At 40.9% G+C, this 22,541-nt stretch overlaps 1 protein-coding gene across 1 annotated transcript; it reads right to left on the bottom strand.

Annotated features, from left to right (window-relative positions):
• Window positions 1–1,006: 1,006 nt before the first annotated feature.
• LOC306754050 (uncharacterized protein) lies at window positions 1,007–17,565 on the bottom strand (the record flags this gene model as incomplete). Its single annotated transcript, XM_079237959.1, has 3 exons — window positions 17,107–17,565; window positions 7,003–7,210; window positions 1,007–1,023 (listed from the first exon to the last, which is right to left on the bottom strand). The coding sequence occupies exons 1-3, from the start codon at window positions 17,506–17,508 to the stop codon at window positions 1,007–1,009; spliced, it is 627 nt and encodes a 208-aa protein (XP_079094085.1). The 5' UTR covers window positions 17,509–17,565.
• Window positions 17,566–22,541: the final 4,976 nt, after the last annotated feature.

The raw sequence follows: 22,541 nt of genomic DNA, 5'->3' as shown, positions 1-22,541 counted from the left end.
TTTGCACTCCGCACTAATGTACCGCTGTTTACAAATGTCATTGTTTTGTATTTCTGTGTTTGTACATTAAGTCAAATATCTTGAATGTCTCCACTAATTAAAGCTGATCTCAGTCTGAAGTCACCGTTGTCCATAATGTGCTCCCTGCAGCTGTTGGAGATTAAAGCAGAAGTCCTCCCTGGGTGCCTGGACTTGGACCAGGAGGACCCAGAGCCCCTCAACATAAAAGAGGAAAAGGAGGATCTCTGGCCCCGTCTAGAGGGAGAGCAGCTTAATGTGCTGGAGGAGGCCGATATCACCAAGTTCCTAGTCACTGCTGTTACTGTGAAGAATGAAGATGACACACCTCAGACCTCACAGCTTCATCAAAGCCAGATGGAGGATAACAGAAAGGCGGAGCCTCCAGGCGGTACGTCAGCTACACCGATAAACACTGAAAATGATGGAGAGGGCTGTGGGGGATCAGGACCAGCCAGGAACCTAAATCCACATCGTCATTCACATCAAAATGCTGATTATGAAAAGGCTTCAGAATCTTCTGAGATTGAAGTCATTAATGTTGATTGGCAAGAACCTTTGTCAGATTCTGGACCTGAAAGTGAAGACAGGGACAATGTTTGGAAGGAGACCAGGGCACCTGAGTCTGCCCTTGTAAGTCATGTGGGATGTAACGCTGGCAATAAATCCAATGATTCACTACCGAAAGTGCTCACGAGAGAGAAACAATTCAGTTTTGATGTTTGTGGGAAAAGATTCAATGTTCAGGAAAATCTGAACACAAAAATGAGAGGCCACACAGGAGAGAAACCTTTCAGTTGTGATGTTTGTAGGAAAAGATTTACCCGTCAAGGAGATCTGAATAGACACATGACAATCCACACAGGAGAGAAGCCATTCAGTTGTGATGTTTGTAAGAAAAGATTTACACAAAAGGGAAGTCTGAATCTTCACATGAGAAGCCACACAGGAGAGAAACCATTCAGTTGTGATGATTGCGGGAAAAGATTTACAGGCCAAAATCATCTGAAGATACACATAAGAGTCCACACAGGAGAGAAACCATTCACTTGTGGTGTTTGTGGGAAAATATGTACACAACAGGACCAGCTGAAGATACACATGAGAGTCCACACAGGAGAGAAACCATTCAGCTGTGATGTTTGTGGGATAAGATTCACACAACAGGGAAGTCTGAAGACACACATGAGAGTCCACACAGGAGAGAAACCATTCAGTTGTGATGTTTGTAGGAAAAGATTTACAGAACAGGGACATCTGACAACACACATGAGAGTCCACACAGGAGAGAAACCATTCAGTTGTGATGTTTGTAAGAAAAGATTTACAGAAAAGGGAAGTCTGAAGACACACATGAGAGTCCACACAGGAGAGAAACCATTCAGTTGTGATGTTTGTGGGCACAGATTTACAGAACAGGGACGTCTGAAGAGACATGAGAGAGTACACACAGGAAAGAACCATTCAGTTGTGATGTTTGTGGGAAAAGATTTACAAGACAGGACCATCTGAACACGCACATGAGAGTACACACAGGAGAGAAACCATTCAGTTGTGATGTTTGTGGGAAAAGATTTACACAAAAGGGAGATCTGAAGAAACATATGACAGTCCACACAGGAAATAATTAGTTTCTTCCGGTTGTGAGTATTATGTAGTTATAGTCCTGTAACAATCTAATGTAGTTTGTAAAAGTTGTGATGCTTATTATTTATGTTTGGTGTCATTAGATAAATAACATGCACTCTGACGTCAGTGTTGCCAGGTCATGCATGTTGTTAAGTGTTCTGTTTTTACTCAGTAATACTCATTACTACAACTACCAATATATTTAACATCACAGTTCATAAATAATCTGGAAAGTAAACATATTAAAAATGTTCAATGATCACCACATGTGCTTTGAATTTAGATATGATGTCAGTTTGCATTAAATAGCATAAACAATGAGCTTGTTGACCGGGGATTATCCCCCTGGACTTCCCATATAACAAATCTAATTTCTAAAGTTGATTTGTTTTACACTTAGATGTGACTAAAAGGGCCATGCATCAGAGGTGGAAGCTTCTGTAAAGAACGGCTCCGCAATGTCAGGCGGTTGTTTGGTGGAAGCACCAGAAGAAGCAAAAGACAAATGTTTTCCAAGGTGTGTTTATTGTTCTATTTGAATGACTTAATGTCGTCATTGTTCTATTTGATACAAATAAATTGGTTCTCAGAATTGTATTCTGTATTCAATACATATTCTCAGATTTGTATTCATTATTAATATCCTAAACGTCTTTTCTTCTAACCTGGCTGTAAAAATGTGTTGTTTGCTTGCAATAAATGTATTATAGAAATATATGACTCTTTGTTTATTACTGTCGCTGTCACTCTCTTCCACTTCTTCTGAATCCACCAGGAAGGGAGTCGAGAACAGCTGGATTTATTTATCAATGGCAGAAAAATCTTGGAAGCGTTGACTGAGTTCTGTCATGAGATGTGATGACAGACACATATTTCCTCATTTTAGCAGGAAGGTTGACCTCTGGAAAAGCTCATTTGATTTCAGACAGCGTGGGGAAGTGCGCAACATTGAAGTTACGTAGTTGTGTCTCAAAGAGACGGAGCTTTACATAGCATACTGCGGAAAAAATTCCAATGAGTCTGGACTGTTGGTTTAGGCTCAAATGGCCAAGTAAAAACCTTGAACCTTAATGCTTTCATGTGTGTGTAAAGCTGTGGTGCTACCTGCTATTTGCCTTGCAGGCTCTTGTTCAGTTTGTTGAGATGATGATAAGATCAACTAGAAATGTGAAGTCTGCCAACCATAGAGAGTCACTCAGCTAATGAAGAGGTCGGTCCTTCTCTTTCAAAAACTGGTCAATTTCTGACCTCAGGGAATAAAAACGCTGTAGCTGGAGCCGTGACTGAGCAGCGCACCTCAGAGTGAGAGAGGCTCTGTGTTATGAAGTCTCATCTGAGATGTTTCCCGTGTCGCGCTGTGAGCTGAGCGACCTCGTCGCTGGCTAATATGGCATTTTATTGTGTTTTGTTTGGATGGCGAAAATACCTGTGTTGAGCTAGCAGGCTATCTGCCATTTGCTTGACTTTCACTCCATTATATTTTTAGAATCTGCCGCGGGCCAATACAAAAATGAGACGCAGGCTGTAGTTTGAACACCCCTGTCCTTAGACACCCCTGCTGTCTCTCAGACATGAAAAGTGTAAAATGTCAAAAAAGGTCAGAGCTCTTCTCCATCACTACGTACAGCCTGGATTATGGCCTCTGTGGTGGAAATGTATCCTAAGTGCTTTATTCTTAAATGTGTAGCTGAACTCTGAGAGCAGAGTTCAGTTCATCTTGACCCAGTCTAATCAGCGCCATCCGTGTGAAGCAATAACCAGTGGATTTCGGTATTATTTTTGGATTCCTTTCCTTTTGTTTTCTCCTTTTCTCTCTTACTCTTGACTCTCAGGGCCGCAGCCAAACAACATCCTCCAGACAGCATCAAGGCTTGTCTGGGGGGAAGGAGGACACTGTGAGGAGGAGCAGGGCGAGGGGGGGAAAGGGCAAACGTTTCAATAATAATTGTTGATGTATAAAACTCATGTTGAACTATTTTTCTGGGTTAGAATCTGTGGTGACGAGTTCTGTCCATTCAATTGAATTATTCCAAGTTTCTGTTTAATCAATGCTTAAGACATGGAAGTGTTTCACATCGCATTTGTTTTCTCTATAGGAGATTGATAAGGTTAATTCATTTCCATTACAGCCTCCACCTCCTCCCCAGAGAGGATAACCAAAATATTATACATGTTGAATAGTTTTGAACCTGTAATAATAAACTGAATTTGTATCTCACTTTTAAAATCAGAGAGAAATCTAAATAAATAATCTACTTACTTGTTTTTGTCAAAACAGCTTCAATAACAAATTTAAATGTTTGATGAATAAATAAATAAATATCCTCTGATTTCATGTGTTTTCATGTTCCATCTTTAATTCTTAATGTTTCTGAGTTCATGTAATTCACCAGGATGAACACACACGTGGCGTCCTCTTTGTTTACCTTTGTTTACGTCTCCATGCTTCCACTGGTTAACCCGTGTTTAATGACATAGTGCAATGAATTGTGGGTAATTCCCTTGGGCCAAGTCTGCATCTAATGCTGACTTACGGAAAGGGTTCATAAATGTCTGCGAGAGACTCAAACACTCTGCGGTTTGACAGCGGGACAGAACTAAACCTCCTGGGTGAGGAGATCTTATGACCATGTGATATTTTAGTTTTTCTTCTTCAAATATTTCTACATTTCTGTTTTTTTCTGTCAAGATGGGGTGCCGAATGTACAATAATGAGAAATAAAATGAACTTTTTTGATTTTAGCAAATGGCTGCAATGAAACAAAGAGTGAAACATGTATAGGGGTCTGAATACTTTCCGTACCCGCTGTATATGACACCTGCCTCACTCGCAAAGTGACCATGATTGTGAGCGACTCCAGCCACCCCTCACACGGTCTCTTCAGCCTCCTGCCCTCTGGGAGGAGATACCGGAGCCTCCATGCTCGCACCACCAGTCTGTCAACCAGCTTCATCCACCAGACTGTCAAACAGCTTCATCCACCAGACTGTCAACCAGCTTCATCCACCAGGCTGACAAACAGCTCCACCAGGCTGTCAGGAGGCTGAACTTTCTCCCCACCCTACCACTCCGTCCTCTAGACTCATATGTCTGAATGCTGCTAAACTCCATGTCTGACTGCTGCTATAATACAGACTTATAGTTTATTATAGTTTCCTAATTACTATGTTGTTTATATGTTGTTATTTTTTTTTAACGGTTTTACACTTTGTTGTTATTATCTATATTCACTATATGTTAGACAGGAGAGAAACGTACTTTCAATCTTCTGTATGTTTACACAAATGGAAATTGATATTGAAGCTGACTTTGACTCAGCTCCTTTAAATCCAGATTGAAGACTTTTCTGTTTGCTGTTGCCTTTAATTGAACCAGATTCAAGGATATCAATTTATGCATCTCACTATTGCATTTTATTTATTAAACTGCAACTTTTATTCTATTTTTTGTGTGCCTTTGGAAGTTTTTTAATGTTTTAAAATGTTCTTAATTGTTTTTAAATCTTGTTTTCTTCTGCATTATGTTTGGATGCTTTTAATGGTTTTGTGTGAAGTACTTTTGAATCGCCTTGTTGTAAAAATCATTCCCGTTGACTGAAGACAATCAGACACACCAAGTTAGCAAGCTATATCTGCCAAGAATAAGTGTCAACACGCTGTATCTCACGGTAAAAACACACGACTTTGACTCAGCAGAGACTGATGGTACGACACGCTCCGAGGTGGTAAACATGTTTTGTGGGGATTGGTTAAGTCTGGTTAAAGGGTGACTTTTGTTTCAACGATTCAATCAACATTTAAAAGGTTTTCTTTGCAACATTTGGAGCATTAATTAAGCAGCAAACAACTGTTACCACTGAAGATATAGAGGAGTGATGCAGAATGAAGTCTCTCTCCCTCTCTGTGTTTCTATTAGAGCGTCTCTGATTTATTTACATGGCCGTGCTGCAGGAATGACGCAGTTTTGAAATCAGCGTCTCACTGGTTCCCTAAACGAAAGGCCGATGGGATTTTTCCACTGCGAGGTCGCTGCCATGTTGAGAGCCGTGCAGAGGGAACCGATATGCTCCGACTTTAGAATTTCACACCGAGACGAGTTGCAACAAGCTTTAAAAACACTCTTTGGAAAAACGAGTCGGGAAACACAGCTGATGCAATGCAACCAGGTGTTAAAATGTAAATAAAGGGTGGAAATAGATTCAATGCAGACATCAAAATCAATTTAAGTTTTCACCGTATTTACCCCGAGTTCCTCCTCAACCATAACGAAATAGCTAAAGTACATTTTGTTCTTTGTCTCCAGAAATGTAGCAGTCATCACGCCAAGTATGAAAAGCAGATCATTTGCCAACTTGCTCTTTTCCACACAGAATATCAGGGCAGTGTTAAGGGAAGCTCATACAAAATGATTTAAGTAACACAAAGTGAACATGCATATGCTTCTTTTTATGTAGATTTTAAAACATACATGCATTTTAAATGCAGATGTATTTGTACAGAGATTTTAGCTTGTTTTTAATTTCCTTCATCACAGACACAGTATGTTGTCATTGTTTTTAATGAAGATTCATCAGCTGTAAAAAATATATAATCACTTTGCCTTCAATCTCATTTACAAACAAATTACATTTTCAACAATTTACATGTTTTTTTAAATGAACACAAGAGAAAGAGAACAAAAAATCACAACTGGAAGAAACTAATGATCTCCTGTGTGAACTCTCTTGTGTCTCTTCAGATGTCCCTGTGTTGTGAATATTTTCCCACAAACATCACAACCAAATGTTTTTTCTTCTATGTGGATTTTCATGTGTATCTTCAGACTTCCCTCTCCTGTAAATCTTTTCCCACAAACATCACAACTGAATAGTTTCTCTCCTGTGTGGACTCTCATGTGTCTCTTCAGATTTCCATTTTCTGTAAATCTTTTCCCACAAACATCACAACTGAATGGTTTCTCTCCTGTGTGGACTCTCATGTGTGACTTTAGATTTCCCTGTTCTGTAAATCTATTCCCACAAACATCACAACTGAATGGTTTCTCTCCTGTGTGGACTCTCATGTGTCTGTTTAGGCTGCTCTGTTCTGTAAATGTATTCCCACAAACATCACAAGAAAATGGTTTCTCTTCTGTGTGGACTCTCATGTGTGTCTTCAGACTTCGCTGTGCTGCAAATCTTTTCCCACAAACATCACAACTAAATGGTTTCTCTCCAGTGTGGACTCGCATGTGTGTCTTCAGATTTCCCTGTTGTGTGTATCTTTTCTCACAAACATGGCAACTGAATGTTTTCTCTCCTGTGTGGACTTTCATGTGTGTATTCAGATGATCCTGTTTTCTGAATCTTTTCCCACAGTCATCACAACCAAATGGTTTCTCTCCTGTGTGGACTCTCATGTGTGTATTCAGATGATCCTGTTTTCTGAATCTTTTCCCACAGTCATCACAACCAAATGGTTTCTCTCCTGTGTGGACTCTCATGTGTGTATTCAGATTTCCCTGTTCTGTAAATCTATTCCCACAAACATCACAACTGAATGGTTTCTCTCCTGTGTGGACTCTCATGTGTCTCTTCAGACTGCTCTGTTGTGTAAATGTATTTCCACAAACATCACAAGAACATGGTTTCTCTTCTGTGTGGACTCTCATGTGTGTATTCAGAGTTCCCTGTTGTGTAAATCTTTTCCTACAAACATCACAACTGAATGTTTTCTCTCTTGTGTGAACTCTTCGCTGTGATTCTTTCTTTTGCTTCACTCTAAAACATTTCTTTCTAACCAAACAGCTGGAGGACATTTTCCCAAAATGACACATGTGTCTCTGCAGAAACCCCTTGTAGTAAAACAGTTTACTAGACTTGAAGAAGCTGAAGGATTTGTTGCCTGTGTTACCTCCCACATGACTTACAAGGGCTTCCTTATATTTCAGGGCATGTGCAGCAGACTCCGATGCCCTGGTCTCCTTCCAAACATTGTCCCTGTCTTCACTTTCAGGTCCAGAATCTGACAAAGGTTCTTGCCAATCGCAATTAATGACTTCAGTCTCAGAAGATAGGAACTTGGTGATATCGGCTTCCTCCAGCACATTAAGCTGCTCTACCTCTAGACGGGTCCAGAGATCCTCCTTTTCCTCTTTTATGTGGAGGGGCTCCGGGTCCTCCTGGTCCAGGTGCAGCAACTCAGGGGGGACACCTGCTTTAATCTTCAACAGCTGCTGTACATCTGCAGGGAGCACATTATGGATAACGGTGACTTCAGACTATTATCAGTTTTCATTAGTGGAAACATTCAAGGAATTTGACTAAATGTATATTTGTTGCTCTTCATGTACAAACACAGAAAAAACATAATACAAAACAATAACCCAATGACATTTGCAAACAGCAGGAGAGTAGTGCGGCGTGCAAATGGCGCTGGAATAAATATGGAATGTTTAATGTAAAAGATTGCTTTTATAAGAGGTAGGCAGATGTCACACAAACTTCATATAATGATGCTAATATTTAGATTGATAATGATCTTTAATGTGGTAATATCATCAGTAAGTATTTAAAGGGGGTTTCCTGTTCTGATGTGAGGTCCAGGACAGAGGATGCCGTATGTGGAAGCCGTATATTTTAAAGCCGTCTGCGACAAATTTGTAATTTGTGATTTTGGGATACACAAAATAAATTGAAATAGATTTTTGTCCAACTTGATCCCGACTTTCTGACGTCATGCACACGTGGTCAATGACAACCTAATAATAAAGCTTATTTATATAACACATTTCAAAAGCGAGCAGCAAAGTGTTTCACAGGAAGACAAAAAGAACAAAGGATAGCATACAAAGCAGATACAGACATTTCTACATAAATATATGTACAAACACATGAATAAGTTAGTTCTGCAAACTACAAGTAGCCAACAGATAAGATCTAATAGGAAGTCACTGTTTCTGTGACTTTCTGCTTATTCTTTAAAAGGCAGCTGAAAACTTTGACCTGACCAGTTTTTTGTCAACACCTCCTGCTGCCGCTGCTCTCGTTTACTTTGCAGACTACGACAATTAATTACCTGAAAACTAAGTAAGATGTGACTTAAAGATAAGATAATTAGGGCTGCAACTAACGATTATTTTAAGAATCGATTAATCTATTGATTATGTTTTCGATTAATCGATGAATTGGATAAAAAAAACAACTAAAAAAAGCATTGATGTATTCTGTGAAGCAGTCCGCCATGCTGTTGATGTCCCCATGTGGTCCACACAGCACATCCCACTCCGTTGACTCAAAGCAGTCCTGCAGGGCGTCATTAACCTCCTGAGACCACCTAACAGTCCTGGTCCTGAGAACACCTCCTAACAGTCCTGGTCCTGAGACCCCCTCCTAACAGTCCTGGTCCTGAGACCCCCTCCTAACAGTCCTGGTCCTGAGAACACCTCCTAACAGTCCTGGTCCTGAGACCCCCTCCTAACAGTCCTGGTCCTGAGACCACCTCCTAACAGTCCTGGTCCTGAGAACACCTCCTAACAGTCCTGGTCCTGAGACCCCCTCCTAACAGTCCTGGTCCTGAGAACACCTCCTAACAGTCCTGGTCCTGAGACCCCCTCCTAACAGTCCTGGTCCTGAGACCCCCTCCAAACAGTCCTGGTCCTGAGACCACCTCCTAACAGTCCTGGTCCTGAGAACACCTCCTAACAGTCCTGGTCCTGAGACCCCCTCCTAACAGTCCTGGTCCTGAGAACACCTCCTAACAGTCCTGGTCCTGAGACCCCCTCCTAACAGTCCTGGTCCTGAGACCCCCTCCAAACAGTCCTGGTCCTGAGACCCCCTCCTAACAGTCCTGGTCCTGAGAACACCTCCTAACAGTCCTGGTCCTGAGACCACCTCCTAACAGTCCTGGTCCTGAGAACACCTCCTAACAGTCCTGGTCCTGAGACCCCCTCCTAACAGTCCTGGTCCTGAGACCACCTTCTAACAGTCCTGGTCCTGAGAACACCTCCTAACAGTCCTGGTCCTGAGACTCCGTCCTAACAGTCCTGGTCCTGAGACCCCCTCCTAACAGTCCTGGTCCTGAGAACACCTCCTAACAGTCCTGGTCCTGAGAACACCTCCTAACAGTCCTGGTCCTGAGACCACCTCCTAACAGTCCTGGTCCTGAGAACACCTCCTAACAGTCCTGGTCCTGAGACCCCCTCCTAACAGTCCTGGTCCTGAGACCCCCTCCTAACAGTCCTGGTCCTGAGAACCCCTCCTAACAGTCCTGGTCCTGAGAACACCTCCTAACAGTCCTGGTCCTGAGACCACCTCCTAACAGTCCTGGTCCTGAGAACACCTCCTAACAGTCCTGGTCCTGAGACCCCCTCCTAACAGTCCTGGTCCTGAGACCACCTTCTAACAGTCCTGGTCCTGAGAACACCTCCTAACAGTCCTGGTCCTGAGACTCCGTCCTAACAGTCCTGGTCCTGAGACCCCCTCCTAACAGTCCTGGTCCTGAGAACACCTCCTAACAGTCCTGGTCCTGAGAACACCTCCTAACAGTCCTGGTCCTGAGAACACCTCCTAACAGTCCTGGTCCTGAGAACACCTCCTAACAGTCCTGGTCCTGAGAACACCTCCTAACAGTCCTGGTGGTCACAGACAGCCTCTGCACCAGAGGAACATACCGGCACTGTAAAACCTGATGAGTAAAGTCAAATAGTTTAAGGAAACCGATTGCCTTGAACCATTTAAATTAGATAACTCAAATCCTGTTAGTGGGGAAAAAAAAATGCTTAAATGGAGTACTCCTAACTCAAGTATTTATTGCTAGGTATACTTAAGTAAATAAATGACTAGTACTAACTCCATTCTTTGTGTTGAACTTAAAACATATTCATTATTAAAACTTATTTGTAATGTTTGTATGAACTCAGATGCAATGAATTTATTTGAACCAATATAATTTTTTGACCAGAACATTACATATAGGGCTGTGCGGTTCACCGGTTTCGAATTTCCATACCGTATGAATTGTTCATATACTGCATAGCCGTAAACTACTGTTGTCGCTCTTCGGCAGGCAGCAACATTAATTTTTTCCCGGCTGAGGGCGCAGCAGTCGGAGCTACTTAACTGTCATGGTTAAAACTTCAAAAAAACAATTAATAACCCACAACTAACACTCTTTAACAGGTAAAACACTACGACACAACAGTTTGTGACACAAACCATTTGTAACACCAATAATTGCACATTTATAAAATGACACCGCCGAACTGCATGCTGGGTAGAGCTCGCCCACTTCACAACAAGAAGAAAGTCCATCGCAGGAAGAGACAGACCCTTCCGGTCTGCTGGTTACAATAACGTGTTATCGGATAGTACAGTGTATATTTCAGACGCAGACAGACTGAAGAATGATGAGTTCAGAGTTGTATTGTTCCTTGTGGGGCAGCTGACATATTGTTGAAAAGTTGGCAGAGCTTTATCCAGTGTGGTTAAAGTCACCAGTGATAGTCAGAAAAGCAGCAGGCTGTTGACTCAGCAGACAGTGGAGTGGATGGTGTCCACTGCTTCCTCAGCGTTGTAATGTAATGGTAATATGTTATTGACATACAGAGCGGAGTGATCAGGTGATCAGGTATGTGATATAAGGGGGGCGTTTATTTATATATTTTTATTTTCAGTCACCCAATATCCCCTAAAATTCCAAGATAAGAGGAATTCCCTTTGAAAGTTTTTCCACTGGGTAAAACAAAAAAGAAAAGACCCCTGGTCTAAGCTAAACAATTAATAATAATAATAATAATAATAATAATAATGTTAATAGCAGTAGGTGTTGGCCAGGACCAGGGTCCAGATATAACCACGATCCATGTAAACCATGGTTGCAATCGTCTGACACCGACTGGCACTTCTGACAACTTCTTTATCCAACTTGTATTTAAAAAACAAAAGGGAGGAGGGCATTGGGGTGTTGCGTCACCAGAGAGGATATACGCAGCTATCGCGAGAACATGCGAGACTTCCCTTGGTACGTAGCTTGTCCTCATGCTAACAGCTAGCAGCTCCATGTCCGTTGTACAGGTCTGTTCCTTAACAGACGTGTCCAGCGTTACAGCATCTAGCATCAACAAACACTACAGACCTCCTCCCTTCCTCTTCCCGCTCTCCGTTGTCCTGTCCGCCCGGAACAAGAAGTAAAAAGCACAAACCTGATCTATGTAGCTCATGTTCTCTTAGACGAGAAACTGTCTCCTCATAGTCTTCTATTAAGCTGTCCAACTCCCCAAAAGACTCTTCAACGACCGCGTGGACTTCCTGCTTCACCAACAGTCTCAACATTTCTGCTTTAGACATGGAGACAAACTCAGGAGGCTCTGAGAGACGAGACGGTCCACAGAATGGATCTCCTCACAACGCATGCGCAGTAGATGTGAATCCCAGTTCTTGTATTCTTAGAAAGGTCCACCTATTGTTCACACGTCACCACAAGGTGCAGCCCAGAGACTGGACGAGACCTCGCTCTGTTCCTCCTTGTCGTTCCCGTTATCTGTTGGGTTTTGATGAGTTACTCATTCTCTCAGCTGCAACATTCCTCAGGCAATGTGTGCTCGTTATCTCTTGCAGTGAACCGCTCCCTTGGCCCTGAGTTCAGGTTCCCTACAGTCCTTATCTTATTTGCTGGTGGCGTGATGTTTCTGCTTTGTTCCACAGTCGCATCATACATTCAGTAATGTTCTATTTGATTTGACCTTCCAACATGTAATCATATTGTAATACATAATAGCAATCTCTAGGAGCGCTTTTAAGCATAGTTTTCTCACAGAATCCATATACTCATATACAAATAAAGTATTTAAACATATTCCTCCTGATTATTATTCAAATGAATCAGTAGGAACAACGGACTTGGGTCCTAGTGCCACAGATACAGAAGTAAGACCGTGTTAAGAGAGACACAGCTGGTTTTGATACTGCTCACAAAATCATAATAATAATAATTTTATTTGACCATTTTTTACATTTTTACAATCAGCAGTCAGTAACGCTTCATGTCTGAAGGACAGCAGCTCTCTCCCTTTAGCTTTTCAATAATCCTTTAACTTTTTATACAATGCTTAAAATGCAGACATGAAAGCTGCTTTCTGTGCTGTTTGTTTATTCACACCTTGTTTTTAAAAGGCCGTGATCACAGAGGATGAGCTCAGCATGATGCAAATGCTCTGGAATCACAACGTGAGCACATGCTGCAGTTGTTTAACGAAGTCCATGATGTCATGGAGGAATCAGAGCCCACATTGTTTATTATAGAGTAGCAAGAGACAAAATTAACTTATTCCATGATTTTTCTGAACAAACTAATAAACATAACATCTTCGTCGTGGAGGTTGAAACAGCTTACACACCTTCAGCATCATAAACAGGCAACGGTTAGATTTGATTTTCACCAAAAGTGGATCCACAATGAATCCAAAAGCATCTCTTCATGTGTGAGTGTCAGAAAGGCCTCATCTCAAGGCTGCTGGCTGTCACTAGCAGCTACAGTGTGGAAGTGTAACCTGCTGCTGCAGACATGTTGGCATCGCTGCAGAGCCGGACTCATGCACTCCCTAGAGCAGCAGCCCCACCCTAACCACACCACGCACATCCGGCTCTGTGCATCTAACTCCACGCCTCAGAGCCCTCAGACACGGAGAAGATGGACGAGAACCAGAAGAAGTCACGTGGCACCGAACAAAAGGAGATTAAAGAGATTTGAGACCTTTATTTGAGTTTAGTTTTTGAGCTTCAGAGAAATTTCCTTCAACATAATTGTAGTGGCCATTTGTCCGATAAATCCAAAAGAAACATGAATTAAAGGGTTTATGGTTAACGGAGGAAAAATAATGCATTTTACAGACAAGATTCCGTTTTTCTGATAATTTATTTAACAACAAAAAAACAAGCAATCAAACAAAATAACAAAGGAACTCCTCATGCTGGTCCTGTACCTGCAGACTCTTTTTAACCCCAGGTGCATGCTGGTCCTGTACATGCTGACTCCTATATATAACCCCAGGTGCATGCTGGTCCTGTACATGCTGACTCCTATATATAACCCCAGGTGCATGCTGGTCCTGTACATGCTGACTCCTATATATAACCCCAGGTGCATGCTGGTCCTGCACATGCTGACTCCTATACATAACCCCAGGTGCATGCTGGTCCTGTAGATGCTGATGTAGCAGTTGGGTACTCTATCTCTTGCGTTGTGTAATTTCTTAGTAACGTAAAGCACACATTGAATTGTATTGGCGTCACCAGCCGTTTATTCTCCAGTAGAGACGTGACACGGAGATGTGTCAATGGCAAAACAACAAAAATACATCAGCTTCTCATAGCCCACCTCACGGTCATAGCTCTGGTACTAATAAAGGAAACAAACATCATCTTTAAGCACAGCCTACAATAATAAATGATATGAACAAATATACACTTGTTAGGGGCGGGGCTCTAATGTCTCACAGCACGCTAATGTCTGTGGCTGACTGGCAACATATTGTAGTAAAGGACAGTGATGACAAGTGGAATCATTAACTCCGTTACACTGACTCCTATACATAACCCCAGGTGCATGCTGGTCCTGTGCCTACCGACTCCTATATATAACCCCAGGTGCATGCTGGTCCTGAACCTGCCGCCTCCTATATATAACCCCAGGTGCATGCTGGTCCTGTGCCTGCTGACTCCTATACATAACCCCAGATGACACAGTGTTACCCAATTCATAAACAAATGACCAAACCAAAAAACTAAGTGTACCTCCAACAACAAAACAACTTTATAATAACTACACACTATTTAGCATTAGTTGAGATGAGTAAAAACGTAATTCCTCATTTATAAAGCATTGTTCCAACATTAACACTCATTATTATGCAATTCACAAACACAATTATGAATGTTTTATTCTTTATTAGTAAGCTTGACTATTATGCGTTTCATGATTGGGTTTTCATACTTAATAAATGATGGATTCCCCATTTGTAAATTAGGTAATATATACAAACCATTTTTTAAGGACTTATAGATAATGAATAAGATCATTAACTTGAAAATTTCACAAGAAATGTTGAAAGTGTGGCTACTACTGCCGTAAGACGTGCAATATATATACATTACCGGTAGTGAGATGTGTTATTGAGGTACATTATATATATATATATATATATATATATATATATATATATATATATATATATATATATATATACATATATATATATATATATATATATATATATATATATAGATATATCTATATCTATCTATAGATAGATATATCTATAGATATATCTATCTATAGATAGATATATATATATCTATAGATGTATCTATAGATATATATTTCCTTAGATAGATATATCTATGTATATATATATATATATATCTATACATATATATATATATATATATATATATATCTATATATATATATATAGATATATATATGCCAACATTAGCTATGAGGGCTTGATGGTGTAAATATAAGTAGGACAGCACTTTGCTGCAACATATCACGTGATCTTGTGTTTGAGGGGTCATTGCAAAAAAAAGAGTGTTATATTCTGTCTAAATGATCAGTGCACTAGAAATTAAATAATTATGAATATCTATTTAAAAAAAGTTAATTCATCAAAAGTCGAGCGCTAGAAAAGCGACCACTTCCTGACCTCTCACCTCACTCGGGGCATTCTTTGACCTCTGCAGGAAACAAGTGAATCAAACAATATAAAATATGACTGGAATTATACTACACTTAGATTTTAATCATGAAATTTAGGGGTACCAATAATTATGGCACACATGTTTTGGAGATTTTTTTAAATTTATTGTCAACAAAAAAAATATTCTTTCAATGAATTTACTTCAATGAAAAGGTAAGACTTTTGTGAATATTTTGAGTGAAAGACCAAAAGGATAAACAGCCCTAAGGGTGCAAATGATTCTGGAGGACACTGTGACCGAAGTGTAATTAATTATATATTGAGAATAAAGTTTCCATTGCTAAACAATAATCAATAATTATCCCTGAAGATCAAAAACAGAATGAAACACATTCTCAAATCTCTTTAATCTCTTTTCATTGGTGTCAAATTAACAATAGACTCTTTCCAGGAAAGAAATCAAGTATCTGTGACCTGAAACTCTCTCGGTCACAACATCCAACAGGAACTCCGACCTTGCAAAAGGTTGAGATGTCATTCTCAGAATGTCTTTGTTTGAGTTCCTGTTTCACAGAGCTGCTTTTAGGGGAAATCAGGGATTCAGAGTATGAATAAACAAACAGCACAGAAAGCAGCTTTCATGTCTGCATGATTATGCATTGTATGAAAAGTAAATGTATGATTCAAAGCTAAAGGGAGAGAGCTGCTGCCATTCAGACATGAAGAGTTACTGACTGCTGACCCCTGGTGGTGAAAACAGGTCAGTGCACCAGAGTGTAAGTTTTTTTTCAATCATGATTTTGTGTTCAGTATGAAAACCAGCTGTGTCTCTCTTAACACAGTCTTACTTCTGTATCTGGGTTTGGCACTCAGACCCAAGCCCGTTGGTTCCTACTATAATAATCAGGAGGAATATGTTTAAATATTTTATTTGCTGGGACGGAGTACATGGATTCATAAAAATAAAAAATGCTTAAACTTAATTTAAAAACGTCTTAAACTGAAGAGTGTATGTTGTCTATCTAATGACACCAACACACACAAATACACAATAAGCAGGACTAGCATCACAACTTAGAAACTAGAAATACAGAATACACACATGTTTATATTCAGCAGATTACAATCAATTTTCAACCAGGTGGTTTTACTCTGTGCTCACCAAAATGATGGACACATTTAGATAATCCTCTGCCAACATCAAGTGATTTCATACAACACGAGCTAAGCTAACGGGAGCTGCTTGAAGACTATCGTCTGTAGCTCACCCAGCGGTTTTATCTCTTCACCTCATCTACAGCGTGAAACAAAAATACTGTAAGAGAGAAGTACTTACGTGTATAATTACAGTATAATTATTTAGATGACCCAAGGCACAGACTGACCCGTCCAACACTGCTAAACCGTTTCAAACTGTTCAAACTGATACCAGTACAGCCCAGCTGGGCCGCGATGAGCCAGTTTAGACCAGCGTCTTCAACGCTGGATTGGGCCTGGATAAGGCAACCATCAACAGTCCAGAACACGTTTCTGTGCTGGTAGCCGATTAAGTGTCACCAAAGTTCGAGTAACACAAAGTTTTATGTAGATTTTAATACATTAAACGGAAATGCATTTTAAATACAGATGTATTTGTACAGAGTTTTTACTTTTCTCCATCACAGACACACAGTATGTTGTCATTGAACATGTAAATAAACACAAGAGAAACAGAACAACAACAACTTAAATCAATAATCTTTCATTCTATTCTAAGTGAACTCTCTTGAGTCTACTCAGATATCCCTGTCTTGTGAATTTTTCCCCAAAACATCACAACCAAATGGTTTCTCTCCTGTGTGGATTCTCACATGTTTCTTCAGACCTCCCTGTTGTGTAAAGCTTTTCCCACAAACATCACAACTGAATGGTTTCGCTCCTGTGTGGATTCTCTTGTGTGTCTTCAGACTTCCCTGTTCTGTAAATCTTTTCCCACATACATCACAACCAAATGGTTTCTCTCCTGTGTGGACTCTTATGTGTTTCTTCAAATTGTTATATTCTGTAAATCTTTTATCACAAACATCACAACCAAATGGTTTCTCTCTTGTGTGGACTCTCATGTGTTTCTTCAAATTGTTCTGTCCTATAAATGTTTTCCCACAAACATCACAACTGAATGGTTTCTCTCCTGTGTGGACTCTCATGTGTGTCTTAAGAATTCCTTGTTGTGTAAATCTTTTCCCACAAACATCACAACTGAATGTTTTCTCTCTTCACTGTGATTCTTTCTTTTGCTTCACTCTAAAACATTTCTTTCTAACCAAACAGCTGGAGGACATTTTCCCAAAATGACACATCATGTGTCTCTGCAGAAACCCCTTGTAGGAAAACTGTTTATTAGACTTGAAGAAGCTGAAGGATTTGTTACCAGCCTTACATCCCACATGTCTTACAAGGGCTTCCTTATATTTCAGGGCATGTGCAGCAGACTCAGGTGCCCTGGTCTCCTTCCAAACATTGTCCCCGTCTTCACTTTCAGGTCCAGAATCTGACAAAGGTTCTTGCCAATCACAATTAATGACTTTAGTCTCAAAAGATAGGAACTTGGTGATATCGGCCTCCTCCAGCACAATAAGATCATCTCCCTCTACACGGGTCCAGAGATCCTCCTTTTCCTCTTTTATGTGGAGGGGCTCCAGGTCCTCCTGGTCCAAGTCCAGGCACTCAGGGAGGACTTCTGTTTTAATCTCCAACAGCTGCTGGACATCCGCAGGGAGCACATTATGGACAACGGTGACTTCAGACTGATATCAGCTTTCATTAGTGGAGACATTCAAGGAATTTTAATTAATGTACAAACACAGAAATTCAAAACAATGACATTTGTAAACAGCAGGACAGACTTTTTGCGAAGTGCAAAAGGCACTGGAATAAATAATTATTTTTAATAGTGCTAGTTAATTAATGAGACGTCCTTTCCTCGAAAGAGTCACGTGAAGAGACGTCTGTTTCTGATGACGGTGGATCAGCTGATCACATCTGGATCAGCTGTCAGTCGGTTTTAACAGCTGGAGAGACGTTTGAGGGAGTTTGTGTCTGAACACATGATCACTGTACTAATACTAATAAAGACACAGTAATCATCACTGTAATTATACTAATAGAAACACAGTTATCATCATGTATGTATTATTTGCATCTCTATGTTTTGATATTCTGATTGTGACGTCATTATTACATAACACAGAATATTATTATGGTTTCTCTTGAACACTAGAATTAATTTATCGGCTCAATGTTTCCGGGGAAATTGAGGCGACATAACTCATCAAAGCGACACGCAGGAACGATCATCCTCACGTGACTGAATGGAAATGACGATAAAGTGTTAAAAGTGTTTCGTCTCTCCTGCTCTTGCTTGTTATTGAGAGAATTAACAGATCATGAAAAGACAATTATTTTTATAATTGAAGAAAGTTGTTTGTGGTCCTTTTGTTGTTCAGACCTGCAATGAACATATTTTAATGAGTTTAATCTGCGATCGTCTTCACTCTGGTATGAAACTCCAGCGATCAGTAGGAGATGCAGAACATCATCTGATCATAAGAATAGTTTGACAGCAGGTTTAACAGATTATTGAAAGTAAAATTCCAAGTTATGTTAACGGTTATTTACATGATCTGCATTTGTCTTCATGATAGTTTGTTCTCGTGAACGGCTGAATGATATGTCCTATGCTAAAGGAGCTAGTAAAGGAAGCATTGAAGCTCCTTTCCTTTGCATTTAGATCATTTGAACAGCTCTCATCATGGTGGACACGTAGAGACTTCCGTTGGCATGTAGCTTGTCCTCATGCTAACAGCTAGCAGCTCCGTGTCCGTTGTACAGGTCTGTTCCTTAACAGACGTGTCCAGCGTTACAGCATCTAGCATCAACAAACACTGCAGACCTCCTCCCTTCCTCTTCCCGCTCTCCGTTGTCCTGTCCGCCCTCTGATGGCGAGTCAGCGCTGCTAACAGCGGATCCGTGTAAACAATGGGGCCATGGCTACGTGCTGGATCCCCGGAACAAGAATGAAAAAGCACAAACCTGATCTGTGTAGCTCATGTTCTCTTAGACGAGAAACTGTCTCCTCATAGTCTTCTATTAATCTCTCCAACTCCCCAAAAGACTCTTCAACGGACATGGAGACGAACTCAGGAGGCTCTGAGAGACGAGACGGTCCGCAGAGTGAATCTCCTCACAACGCATGCGCAGTAGACGTGAGTCCGACTGGAGAAGACCTGCTCTGACGTCATGATCACGTGAACAACGAGACGCTCTAACTGGATGTAACCGTTTCTTTAACTTCCTGTTTGTTCCCTGAAGGCAACTGAAATCTGTACGACTTTATTATTATCCATTAAATAAAGTATGTAAACATATTCCTCCTGATTATTATTAAATGAATCAGTAGGAACCAACGGGCTTGGGTCTGAGTGCCGCAGACCGGATACGGAAGTCAGACCGTGTTAAGAGAGACACACAGCTGGGCTGCGGTTTAATAGTCAACACATTTCCTCCAGCTCTGTGTGTATCAGTGAAGCAGCTGCAGCCGGATGGAGAGCTCAGTGGAGCCGTAGAGAGACACGCGGACCCGCTGTGAGCTTTAAAGGAATTGTCCGGTAAAGTCCTGAGAAGCTAGCGAGTGTTAGCCACCTAGCATGTAGCTCGGTCACGTAGCGATAGCAGCGATCAACACAGGAACAGAGACTTGGGCTGCACCTGGATTACTCGACACAAGCTTCAAGCCTCGACACGAAAGGACACATCACGAGCTGTTTGACAGATTAACAGCAGATCACGAGGAGGACGTTTCTCGTTTCAGAGAAAATGAGCGACGAACCAAACTACTGCAGATCAGGTTTGTGCTTTTTACTTCTTGTTCCCGGTGTTACGGGTTAACAGGCGGCCGTGTTATCTGGTGACTTTCGGCCGAAAGCGTCCATTGTTGTCGTCGTTACAGCAGATGCTGAGAAGAGCGAGAGAACACGTAAGTTAGCTGTCCTCGTGAATGCCGCATTGTTTAAATCTGCACTGTATTCATATTTGTTTGTAAATATATATTCATGTAGAAATGTGCATGTATCTGCATTGTATGCTATCATCTGTTCTTTTTATGTTCGTCTGTAAAACACTTTACTACACATTTTCATATGTGTTGTGTTAGGGGAGCCTGAGCGCAACATATGGATGGGTCTCCCCACCTCCCAAATTAGGACCAATGCTGCAGAGGAGTAGTAAATAACCTGAATAACATGATTGGTCTCATTGTCCAACTGTGGAATTTCATTATTCATGAAATAATTTCTCCCTGGCATATCATCATATTTTCCGTCCAACGCACACACAAGATTCCTAAATCCATTTTTTCTGACTGTGTATATTGGCACCTGATCAGTACAGATGAATAGTGAGTAGTAATAGTGAGTTTGATATTTCCACTTCATATTGTAATCTTAATTCATGGAATAAATAAATAGATAAAAAAAGATTCAAGTATACAACATTAACTTTTCTTCTGATTACCTTCTCAGTCGGTAAATACTGAAAATCTAAAATTACTTCTCATCTTGTGAGGAAGACGTTCAAATCAGTGAATAAAAAGTATAAAATAATTACACAATATTTTGTTATGTAGTCACGTGATATATTGCAGCAAAGTGCTGTCATCCATATTCACACCAGTTCAAGCCCTCACAGCCTCTCACACTCAACCACTTAGCAGCTGACGTCAGTGAGTCCCTGAGGGTTCAAGGCTTGAGGGTTTAGGGGGGAGATTGAGATTGGGCCTCAAAATCTGGAGTTAAGCTGCGTTCACAGCAGAAGTGTTGCGAGTAGATTACATGCAGTCAATGCACAGACGGGTATGGATGAGAGTAACGCGCATTTCCGCCAGGCGGCGTGAATGACGAAACAATTTGCCTCATTCACGGATAATATTATGAACCCAGACACGTGGGCGTTTGATGTACTGACGTTTGTGGGACTTGCACAACAAGTACAAAGCATAGCTGGTGGTTATTTCTGCCATGGTGGATGTTTTCATGACGATAAGCCCCTCCTCTCCGGCGTGGATGAAGCGTATGTTCACAAATAGACTGGTGGCCAACAAACTCACGGAAGCGAAAGTCTCCTCTTTCCGCTAAACGTCAAACCATATTTCTGCAATGTTTTATCGGGAAGATATGAATATTTTAAAAACGTAAACACTGTCAAAAAACACCCAAACCACCTCTTCCACCCAGCTAGATTGGATGCTGCATTCTCTCTCTGGCGAAGAAAAGGCATCGCAAGATTTAAGGTATGTACATAAACGAGGTATTTGCCAGCTTTGAGGATTTATCACACACTTATCTTCCTCGGTCCAGTTTATTTAGATATTTCCAAGTCCGCCACTTCCTTCAGTGGCAGGCTTGGATGATATGCTCGAACTTCCATCCGACTCAAAGCGGCTAATTTCAAGAATACATGACTGTATATCATCTCTTAAAAACGTGATAAAGGCGGACTGGGAAGGTGAACTAGGGGCTGACATAGAAGAAGACGTGTGGAACTGTGCTCTACAAAGAGTGAATGACAGCTCGTCTTGTGCAAAACTCGGCATAATCCAATTCAAAGTTCTGCATCGAGCTCATTTTTCAAAAGCAAGATTAGCTAAAATATACCCCAACTCGGATGCTAGTTGTAGCAGATGCCATCACGCCCCAGCCAACTTAACTCATATGTTCTGGTCATGCCCTGCTCTGACATCTTACTGGTGTACGATCTTTAAAACACTTTCTGAGGCTCTTATTATTGATTTCCAACCCAACGCAACTTCAGCTATATTTGGTGTCACAGACAGACAACACTGCACAATAACAAAAACATTAAAACATCATGGCGTTTATGACACTTCTTGCACGTAGAAGAATGTTGTTGCACTGGAAATCAACGAACCCACCCAAGACAGCTATGTGGTTTGGTGACCTGATGCAATTCATTCATCTAGAGTAAATTAAATACTCTCTGAGGGGGTCAAGGAACAAATTCTTTTCCACCTGGGACCCGGTTCTGACATACTTGGGTAAACTCAAAACTATGCTGATGCCCCTTAGCATTATCTTTTGGTATAGTCCCATAATCATTAGGCGCACAATAGACATAACCCCTTTTTTTTTTTTTCTTTTATTCATGTTTTTAATCTGATTGTTGG

The sequence above is a fragment of the Taurulus bubalis genome, assembly GCF_910589615.1.
Source record: "Taurulus bubalis genome assembly, chromosome: 2".
In the NCBI taxonomy this organism is placed as follows: Eukaryota; Metazoa; Chordata; class Actinopteri; order Perciformes; family Cottidae; genus Taurulus; species Taurulus bubalis.
Note: the sequence above shows the minus strand (reverse complement) of the source record. Positions and strands in the feature narration are given on the sequence as shown.